The sequence below is a fragment of the Pterocles gutturalis genome, unplaced genomic scaffold, assembly GCF_000699245.1.
Source record: "Pterocles gutturalis isolate BGI_N339 unplaced genomic scaffold, ASM69924v1 scaffold10927, whole genome shotgun sequence".
NCBI lineage: Eukaryota > Metazoa > Chordata > Aves > Pterocliformes > Pteroclidae > Pterocles > Pterocles gutturalis.
Window position 1 is genome coordinate 53,217 of NW_010112894.1, and position 11,275 is coordinate 64,491.

The 11,275-nt window shown below is 35.9% G+C and overlaps 1 protein-coding gene across 1 annotated transcript in view; it reads left to right on the plus strand.

The window, feature by feature from the left end:
• Positions 1 to 11,275, plus strand: part of ZDHHC14 (zinc finger, DHHC-type containing 14) — a 98,012-nt gene that overhangs the window by 52,657 nt on the left and 34,080 nt on the right. The window contains exons 2-3 of the mRNA XM_010074245.1: positions 1,564 to 1,736; positions 7,392 to 7,550. Of these exons, the coding sequence (XP_010072547.1) occupies positions 1,564 to 1,736; positions 7,392 to 7,550 (332 nt within the window). The remainder of the gene's footprint in view (positions 1 to 1,563; positions 1,737 to 7,391; positions 7,551 to 11,275) is intronic.

Genomic DNA, 11,275 nt, shown 5'->3' on the forward strand with positions numbered 1-11,275 from the left:
GTGTCTCTTGCCCCTCGCCTTTTTTTTTTACCCACTTGTCTTTTTAATCTTTTGTTACACTTGCAATATTACATTCATGTAGGGCAAGAGATAAATTGCACTCATAGTGATGGTATGATGCGCTGTGTAATGCGTTTGGACTCGCCGCATTTGTGAAACCCATGGTGTTCTATGAAACGGCCAAACACATTTAACATGATTGTGCAGGGAGATAAATGCTTGGTACATGGTAGTCGGTGTGAAAAGTGTTTTCATTCTCTCCCCATCCCATCAGCCAAAGTGATGGACAGGGAAGCCGACACTGCCATCACTTGCTCAGAGTTAACATCCCTGTGAGGTTAACTGACTTGCAGCGCAAAAGCTTGCGCACCTGGATCGTCATCTAAGGCAGTCAGCAGAAACAGAGAAGATGATGTTAATTAAGCTTGATTGATACCTGGAAGCTTTAGATGAAGCCCTAAGGCCTAGAACTTGTTGGTTTTTAGCTTATGTTGGGTTTAGGCTTATTTTATGACTTCTCATGCAGACATCAGAAACACATGAAGCCATCTGTCTGTTTTGTCCCCTCTACTTAATATGAAGAGAGTCTTCAGCTTGTGTGTTTTCTAAAATGATCCTGTAGTGCTTATTGTATGACTCAGATTAATGGGAGTGGTATCCTGTAAAATGTCTAAGTGCTTATATCTGCTCTTTTTGCACAATTGTAATAGAGCTACTTATATTGGTGCGTTGTTTAGATTCCAGTGCTTCTGTCCATTTTGATTTTATTACCTGCGAAGCAGAGAGGAACATTTGCTAAAACTGTGATCCAGTCTTAAGTCCTACATGTATATTGTAAATCTGGTGACCATAGAGCCTTTTTATGTGCTGGTAAAGGGCTGTTGATATTGCCCTAGACACCCCTGCATTGTATGTCCAGGTGTGTTGCACTGTCTTTTGCACTCGTCTTACTTTGTAAATGAGTAAGCAAGCTTACCAAGTTACAAGAAATTGGTTAAGAAAGAGAATCAGTAGTGGTGTTATAACACTGCTATATACCAGGGCTATTAAAGGAGTGTGTCACAGGTGTAAGTTCTTGAGCACTGTCTTTGTGATAGGCAAGAAATTAATTTTATAGACTTAATTACATTTTTCAGTGTGACTTATTTCATGATGTTATGTGCTTTGCTTTTTATTGCTGAATATCTTCAGGTTTTTTCCCCTTCCCTTCCGCCTTTCCCCCCCCCTTCCCCCAATTTACTTTGTGTAATTGGGCAGTAGATGAACAAATATATGAGCTTATAATATCCTGTAATATAAATATTTTATTTTCTTATGTAAATTAGTATTGCATATTAGTGAGGTCATTATTACACTATTTGGAGATTTATTATATTAAATTATGAGACATTTAAGAAGTGTGATTAACACATAAACAGAAATTTCAGCTTCAATAAACATTCCAAGGCAATGTATCAGTAGAAGAAAGTGAATTCTTCACATGCATTTATAATGGCAAACATTTTTTGAGAGCAAGTTGCACTATGTTTTATTGATTATGTTTAATCTTTTTTCTTTTTCCAGTTGTCCATATTTGTCAGAGAAGATTACACCTGCTATACCTGCAATTGGTGGGATTCTTTTCTTTTTTGTGATGGGGACCCTGCTGCGCACTAGTTTCAGTGATCCTGGTGTCCTCCCACGTGCAACACCAGATGAAGCAGCAGATCTAGAGAGACAAATAGGTAACACTGAAGGTCTGTTGTCTCTTCACTTTCCTCCTGAGAGTGCATGTACTGTGTGAAGGCAGTGTGCTGCTCTCCTCATGGGAGCAGTTACTCCTATCTTGCCACAGTAATTGTTATGGTTTTGTAATGTCTGATGACATTGAGGTGATTCCTGTGGAAAGATGGTTGATCAGTTCTTCACCAAATTGTTTCTTTGAATTTCTTCGGTCCCTTAGGCAGAAAATGAAGCTGCTGCTGAAATTTACTTGCTGATTATCTGCCAGTAATAATGGTGGTACAAATGGGGAAAAATTTTCAGAACAAAAAACTTGTATAACCTAAACTTTTTATGTAAAACAGATGGGCTTTCTAATGAAAACTTACCTTTTCAGTAGTTATGTATAAAGGCAATAGCTATGATGGCCTGCTAAATGAGATTGCAAGTGAGTTGTTGATGAGTAGATATTAGGATTTAGTTATCTTGCTATGACAGATATTTTTCACCACTATATCCAGCTACTTGGTGAAATTTTGAATGCTTGCTCATTGGCAGAGGAAGTGGCTTAGATACATTATATTAATAATCCAGTGGTTATAAAGACAAAGAAAAAAATCTAAAGGAGTAGTAAGTTCTTGAGTAGTGAAAACCTAGACAGGTAAAGGCAGAAGGCAGCTCTATAAGAACTCACGTCTTGTTATTAGATATAATAAAAATAATGTATTAAATGCATATCATCAGGCTACCCTTATACAGAGGAAGGTTGGGAAGTGTAGCAAGAGGCTGTTTTGTCTGTCTTTGTAGTTTTAAGAAGATTACAGTCAAAAAGATACTTGTATCAGAAGTGGAGACAGTTCTAAAAGTGAGTAGAAAGAGGTACACAAGCATTATAGGGAAAGTGTCAGAAAGGCAAAGGGGGAATACAGTCAGTTACAACCAGCAAGGAACAGTAGAAGACAACAGGACAGGTTCTGTTAGAGGTCAGAGGAAGAAAAAGAAGCTGAAAGCTTGTGGTGTAATTGGGAAATGTGAAATAACAGAAGGCAATCTGAAGGATTCAACACTCTGCTTTGATCTCAGAAGAGAACTTGCACACTTCTTGCCAGCTGATATGAAGTACATGCCAGAAGAGGGAAAGCAGTAGTTAAAAGAAAAAGAAAAATCTGTCAGTCTACTATATCTGTGTCTATCTAATATTCTGCTCTAATAGAAATCTGTGTATTCTATTGCTTGAAACTCTTCTCTGTCTGAAAGAAGAGTCTTAGCAAATTTAAGCAAATTTAATTTTGTCACAAATACAAAATGCGTATTTACAAATGGAAATCAGATACTAATGAAAAGGGGGCTAAGTAGTGAATGGTACAGTAAAAGAGGACTTGAGTGTCATCCACAAAGAGATTGAGTCAACATCACGATATCATGACAAAAAGTGGAAATTCTTTTTGGGATACATTGGAAGAGTCATTACATAAACCAGGAGAAGTGACATTCTGCACTACCTAACGATGATGCCACTGTGTGTTGAAACTCAAGAGGAAGAAAGCAAAACATGATCTATAAGGAAATATTTAAGAAATATATGGGTTTGGCCTAAGAGAGGGAAGGTGTATAGGTATTAAAATACTCCAGTATTATTTCATGTAACATAATAGAACAAAAGCAATTAGATGCATGAGGCTTGTATAATGCAAAATTACTGAAGAAGGTGTAGGGTTATTTGCTGTGAAAGTGCTATAATCTCTGTTAAATGCAGCAGGACCTTTTTTTTTTCCTAAATGGGAAATTAAACTTTTTGATGTAGTATCTTTCCTTCAGTTATAACTTTAATGAAACTTGAAGTCATTTTTTCCAGGGCAACCCCAATGGTAGTTGCATCCTTTTCATGGTGCACATAAGCATTTTTTCTACAATCACACAAAATAGTGTATTGAGAGGGGCTGTTGCTCCTATGGGAACATGAAACTAGGAGCAGCCTTGTTATGTAACTTCTTTACAGTTATGATGTGTGTCTCTTGTAGTTAGTTCAGTGTGAGGTCACCTCAAATGGAAAAATGTTTATAGGATGATAAACTTATCACAGAATCATAGAATGGTTAGAGTTGGAAGGGACCTTAGAGATCATCTAGTTGCAACCCCCCTTCCATGGGCAGGGACACCTTCCACTAGACTGGGTTGCTCAAAGGCTCAAAAAAACCCCCTTCTAAGTATGAAGGTTTAAAAGGCTAACCAAACCCAGCAGAATGGGTTTCACAGATGGGAAAAGATTGTCCGTTTGATGTGTGCAAGATTAACAATTCTTCCATGATGATGGTAATTTATCCTTCCAGACTTAAAAAGGGCCCACCTATAGCAAAGAAATGCTTTGGATTTTTCTTCAGGGTAACTATCTTAATTTATGTATATCTTCCTAATTTATTCTGTACAGCCATCTCAGGCCAGTTCACAGTTTCTGCTTTCTTTCTTTTGCATTTTCAAAAGCCCTGAACTCAGTATATTAGCTACTCCAGTATGCCATCTCTGGAAGTTGTTTTTGTCTTGGCTCCCTGATTTTCACTGGGGCTCAAGACTACACTTGAGACTTCTCCACACTTCCTTGACTGTCTTTCATTTGTTTTGAAATGCAAAATTTTTATTTCCTTCGAGCCTTATAAAATTAAATCTGTGCCACAGCATAGGCATTTCATAGAACTGACAATAGCCTGAACAAATACATACTACTTGTGGGTATGACATGAGTATGTTTTGCTTTCTCTCCAAAAGTGGGATACTAGCTTGATAGGCTAATAGTCATACCTGATATAGCATGCTTAAACAACATTCCTAAAATAAATTTAATGAAATTACTTTGTGCATCAGGTAAGTCTTTCAGAAAGCTCTTACACTCTTATGCTTCTTTCCCTCAGCAAATCACTAAAGATTACATTTCTTTCTGGGAGCAAGAATACCTTTCACATAAAATTTTAGACTTCAAGAAGATGATGCAATTCTACTTGAAAGAAAATGATGCATAGGTTTTTCTGAAATTGAGGAAGTAAGTCTGTTATCTGAAGTCAGGAGCAATATTTGATCGATATCTCTTGTTGGCTGTCAGATGAAGAATTATGTGAAGAACGCAGTTAGCAGCTGCTGGTTTCAGTCTCAGCCAGGTTCCCAGTATTGTTTGTCCCTGAGATTACCGTCTGGAAACAAGAAAATGTTATTTGGTTGAATTCTTTTCCCTAAAAAAATAAGTTACTCTTTCCTCTTGTAGCCCACTGTTGTTAAGCATGTAGCTTAGAGTGAAGTGGTTAAACACAGGGGAGGACATTTCTTAGAGGAGGTTTGCATTTTTGCAGGTGTGTTTTTTGTTGGTTTCTTTTTTCTTCAGGTGTCAGGTCATGCATAAAGATTGTTTTTCATTGCATTGTCTGCTTTTCTTAGTAGGAAACGTTACAACTACTTCAAGTTATGAACTTTTCTAATTACCTTGTTTGAAGATTGAAATTGTGTCCCTTTAAAGTTGATGGCAAACCTTGCATAATGGGATGGTCAAGTTTGTGTAGAGACAACATGGAGAGACCTTCTAGAGACTGCTTGTCCTAGGATCTTAGGAAAATTGACCAAAAAAGCAAATGCTTGATTGAACGGGAGAATCCTGGTGATATGTACACAAAATTCCAGCTTTTATGTCTCATTTAAGCAGCACCTCCCATTTGTTTTCAATGTAATATTTTCAGAGATCTAAGTGGAGTTTATTGTCACATTAGAAGGTTGCTAGACTGTGCTGGATCTCCATTAAACACTCGGAGTGACTTTCTTGCAGCATTTCAGGTACTTTATTCCTGCAAGGATATGGTTTGTATGTCTGGGGTTTTTGCAATAGGGTAATAAAAATGCTGGAGCCCCATCTAGTGCATGACCATTTAACGCCACTAGCGAAGGTATAAAATGTGTCAGAGCAGAGAGGATAGAAGGCAATCCAACTAGTGGGAAAACTTTTACACTTTTTGTAAAATAACTTGCATTACTGCATCAGCGATGAATTGGAAGAGAAAAATGTGAAAAGTAGTGGTCAAATGAAGGTTTATTTGGGGAAGATGGTTCTGTAAAAGCTGATCTTATTATGCCTTAAGGGGACTGCGTATATTAAAATATATAAAGTTAGAAGATTTAACTGTGTTAGAACCCAAGTTTGAGCAGTTCAGTTGAGGTCTGAAAAATCACTGTGAGACCGGGACATGTTTAGTACCTTTAGGTTAAATAAATCTGATCAAATCCACGCACATTTGAGCTTGCCCTGTTGCTTGTTTACAGAAAAAAATTGTTAGTAAAGAAAAAGACTGGGACTTATGGGTTTGATTATGCAGTTTAGGATTGTGGGTAAAATCCTGACTCCATGGAAAGTCAACAAGACTGTTTTCATTAATTTCGTTTGCATCAGCTTTTGCCCTTAGATTTTGAGATTAATTTTCCTCAGAGAGCTGGGATTTGCTGTGCCTGTGAACTTGAACTTTCCTGCAAAGGTTTGGAAGGAAATCCTCTTAGAACATCAGTGTTTTAAGTATCATGGGCTAGCCAGTAGTCTCCCTTCTCCACCAGAGAAGAGGGAAGTTGCCTTTGAGATTCTGCCAGAGCCCATTTTAAAATAAAATAGATACAGTACACTTTTTGAACTTGTTGAAAGGTGGGAAAATACTGGTTTTAGTCAATGTGCATTTTTTTATGCATAAATGTTTCATTAGAAAAAATAGTGTTTTTTTCCTAAACAATTCACCTTGGCTGGTTTATGATTAGGTACATATTCAAGAATAATTTAGGTTTTTTTCACTTCTGTGGTTTGATTGTGAATTATGAAAGAACAGATAAACTGAGAAAAAGGTACCACTTGTACATGTTCAGCTTTGACTGTATAGCTCAGCTTGGGTGCATTTAAAGTACAAAATTGAACTTTAATGATTTAGCCTAATCAGTCGTTTAGTTGCTGAAAAAATGAATGCTGATATCATAAAATAAAACAGAAGCAAGCAAACAAAACTCAAAACCCCACCACTTGTACAAAGTGAGGTAGTTGGAAACTTTTTATGCAACAAACTTCAAGATGCATAAAAGTTACACTGCAAGGTAGGTTTTCAAACTTGGAAACAGTGAGATCTGTGAAATGCTATTCTGAATGTGCTCCATTGTATCACAGCATTTAAGAGATCTCAAAGTGATGATTGATCTTATTTCTACCATATTTCAAGCTTTAGTGACTCAGCTGCTGTTGCTTAAGTAAATGTACAGATTCTGTATTAGGTTGTAGAATTTATGCAGCACTTGTAGAGAAGCTTTTGGTTAAAAAACTCAGGAAAATCCTAGAGATTACTTGTCCAAGTTTTACTATCCTGCACCAGTAGTCATAGGTGTCTTTAAGGTATTCTCTATGAACTATTAGGGGGTATGAGAGTGTAAGAGTTTGGGGATCAAGATGCCTGTCAGCATTTGAGAATTAGGTTTGGGTGGTTTCTTTAATTCAAATTGATTGGCTATGGATGCTATTTGTAATCAACTTTTTGTTACACATTATTTTAGGAGAACGAGAAGGAAAAAAAGTTGTTTAAGTCTGTTAATATAAATTTGGAACTTGCTATAGATTGCCATCAAGGAGAGTTCTGTGCATATACCATAGCTCATGCGAAAAATTTAATGCATTGTATTTCCATGTTTAGATATTGCAAATGGCTCCAGTTCAGGAGGATACCGCCCCCCTCCCAGAACAAAAGAAGTGATCATCAATGGACAGACAGTGAAACTAAAATACTGTTTTACTTGCAAGATTTTCCGCCCACCTCGTGCCTCACATTGCAGCCTTTGTGATAACTGCGTAGGTGAGTAAAAAAAGATATGGCATATGTTCGACTTAGTAGCTTATATATTGTTATGAATACGTTTTATATGAGAGAGAAAAAAATCAGAGTTAGTGACAAGATTACTGATGAGGTCACTTGCTGTGTTTATCCTTTCCTACAAGCTCTGTTAAATGTTAAGAATTCTAGAGGAGGCAAAAAGGAGATTTGGCCTAACAGATTGTTCTTGCTAATCTAAGAAGGGAAAATATCTTCTGATGCATACATCTTTCCTAACCTGCTCCGCAAGACAAAGAACATGCCCAATTCGAATAGGGCTGCATGATATGTGGGATGAACTTTCCAGTGTAGAGAACCAAGCTTCATAGGAGTCTCAGAATTGTTTCCTTCACCAAACCAAGTTGAGGGCAAGGAACTGCTTCTCCAGTTCGTTACAGGTTAACTGGACAGTGTGGTTCAAATGGTTAGGGCTTGCACTGTGACCCGAATGTACACTGTAGGTGATTCTTACATTTGAATAGTTTTAAGACTAGAATTTTAAGTCAGAATCCACAAGAAATTATGGGGGAAGCATGCTATTTTGAGAGTAAGTAGATGTTGTCAGGACCTAAGGATATTTTGTAATGATAGGGTTTTTTTTTCCCTCTGAACATCTTGTCTTTTTTCATGTCTATTTTCTTTGGAGGGCAGACAGGGTGGTTAAGATATGCTTGCATTTAAAAGCAAACAAAAAAACCCCGCAAATCAAATCTGAGTAGTTTCTAGTCAATTAGATCACATTTAGAGTTTAGTACATCTGATTAGCACGCTGTTGAGCCTGGATCTTATGCATTCAAGAAAATAATGTAGAAAGATGTCTCCAGCTGAGAAATGTAATTGCAGCATTCAGCAGTGATATTTTTAGATACAAAGCAGGCATTGGAAGAATTACAGTTTCATGTTTAGATGATATTCATTTAGGGAGTACACTTACATCAGAGTGAAAAGTTTAGCCTTTTGGCCCTGTAGAGTTGATTGGTATCTGTAGACAGTTCCTTCAGTAAATAAGTTTGTGTGATTTGTTAGGATTTTATAAGTGTTATAAAAGCTATTGAGCTTGGCAAGTAGGGTTGTTTATGAATTGCAGTTGACACATTTTCAGAAAAATACTATATCAAATGTGTAACCTGCACACAGTGTTGTGGTATTGCTAAGCAAACCTGATGATGTGAAAATGCAGTTGCTGACCAGTGCAGTAAATGAAGGTTGAAGGCTGTTCTCAGTTTACTGAGAGTGCATAAATGAGCAAGTCCCATCCTGATGTTTATTTTAAAATAATGTTTTGGGTTTTTTAATGAACTGGTGTGAAGGATTTTTCTACGGGTTATTCTGTAATCTGATTGTGTCCTTTTCATACTAAATTTGGAAAACCTGCTCTGTGAAACATACCATTAGTGATGGCAGGGAAACAACTTCAACCATCGTTGTGTTCTGATTATGTCTGTGATGAAACAACAGATGTGAATTATTATTATATCAGAAAAGTCTCAGCAAATGACTCATATAAGTGATAATTGTATCCAAGAAGATTAGTCTTTTCTTCTCATGAAAGAGGTATGATCATTGTAATTTCCTCTTGCACATTTTTTAATTTGAAGTTATTTGTTTTAAAATAATTCCATCCATTTATTGGAATTAATTTGCTGTTGTTTTTCTCCTCAGTATTTATAATGGGAATTACAATAACCTATGACTTTTTCAGGGTACATTTCATAGTACTTTTGTTTCCTGATTAGATATAGGTATTTGTCATATAAATATTCAAGTGTATTGAATACAAAAAGTTAAATCTACAAGTACCTGCAACTAATCTTCTGTGAAAAATAAGTGTCAAGAAAATCGGATTGCTTATGTACTTGTAGAGAATAAACAGTCTTAGAGCGTACACTTAATCACAGTGTGTTATGCAGTTTACCACCACTCTTAAGTTAGGATTGTCTATGAGGTGATGCTTTTATTGAATTTTAGTTTGTGAATAAATCTTGTAATAGCAATGAGTATTCTTGTGCCATTATAATTTGCTACTTCCTTACTGATGTAACTAAACCAATGCAAAAATATTCCTACTTCACATGCATATAGATATTTAAATAACTTACGATTCCACCTGACTACCAATGTGGCTATGTGTTGCTTTTTACCACATAGTTCCTTGAATCTTTTGCTGCATAGTTATAAACTGTGTGATACAGGAATGAAGGCTTTCTTCAAACCAGCACTCACTGCTCAGAAAAAACAGTATGCTACTTTTACTTAAAGGTGTTTTATGATATTGAGCAAATAAACGCAGTGTGAAAGAGAGGGTCTTTCATTCTGTATTTTTTATTGATGCTTTTCATTCTTTAAAGAATGCTTAGCAGCATTTGAAATATGGAAGTACATAAAAAGTTTATTCATTGTTGTTTTACCCTCTTTTGAATTCTAACTTTCTAGTTGCCTAGTAAGCACATGTTACTTGAACTTGATTCTGATTTTCATTTCATCATTTTTTTAAATAAATGGCTATGTAGTATATTTAGATAAAAATATGAAGAAATAGCTTTAAAAAAAACTAATTTGAATTCATAATTGAAACTCCTTTAGCTTTACAAAATTTTCATAGAAGTATCCAGAAAAATCTCGATTTTCAGACAAAGGTAGTTTGTTGCATTTATGTAATACCTTCAAAAATTTGGTTGAATAAGTGTTCCCCAAGGCAAATATCTTGGGTGTATTCCTGACTTGCTTTCTTTAATGGCCTTTGTGAATGGCAGTTGGAAGTTGGCCCCTCAAGGGTTTTCTGTGTACCATTATGTTGCTTAAAAATGATAAATAAATTTTAAATAATGTACACATGAACACAAGAGATAAAGACTTAAAAAATTAATAACCACAGCAGACATAAATTCTGAGCTCAAGCTAGTTATTGCTGGGTTTTGACAAGAGGTTTTGGTTGCGCTGTGTAATGCTAGTAAGAAGCAAGTGGTTGGGCTTGCTTCAGAAATGACCAATTGACTTTTTAAAAATTTTTGGTTGTTTCAACGTGAAATGTAATTTGTAAGTGTAAGTTCCTCTTTTGTTTGGTTTTAATAAATAATTTTTGTTTTGTTTAATTTGATTTCTATAATAAAAGCTGAACAAGAAGCAGCTGACTATTGCCAAACAATTTATTTAAATATAGTATCAGCTGACTAATGAGAAACAGTGAATAATGACTAGCAAGCAGTGAATCAACTTAATCCAATAATCTAAATGTCTGAAGTCTTCCTTGCTTTCATATGCCACAGTTTCGCTTATCAAGCCGAAGTAACTAATTTAGACTAAAGCAAAAAGCCAGTATGGTGGAAGAAGAAATCCAGCATTTATATTAATCTAATAGAATATAGTACTTTTATTTGTTTCAAGATCTGTATATCATAAATTTCTGTGTGACTGATGGGTAAAGATAGCTTTTCTTCTCTGGTTCCACTGTGTTTCTTTCAACACTTTTTTTTTCCAGAGGATTGAAAAATTAAATTTTTGAAATTGGATGCAGCAACTTAACTTTGAAATGTTTTAATTAGGATTACTAAGAAATCAGTTTGATTTTTTCAGAGATCACTGATGAACTTGAGAAGGACATACTAAATTAGACCAAAGTTTTGATTCACGCAGCAGCCCATTTTCTGCCATGGCTGGAGTGGATCCCCGGGGAGGAATGGGAGAAGAGGGCGAGCATGCGGGGATGC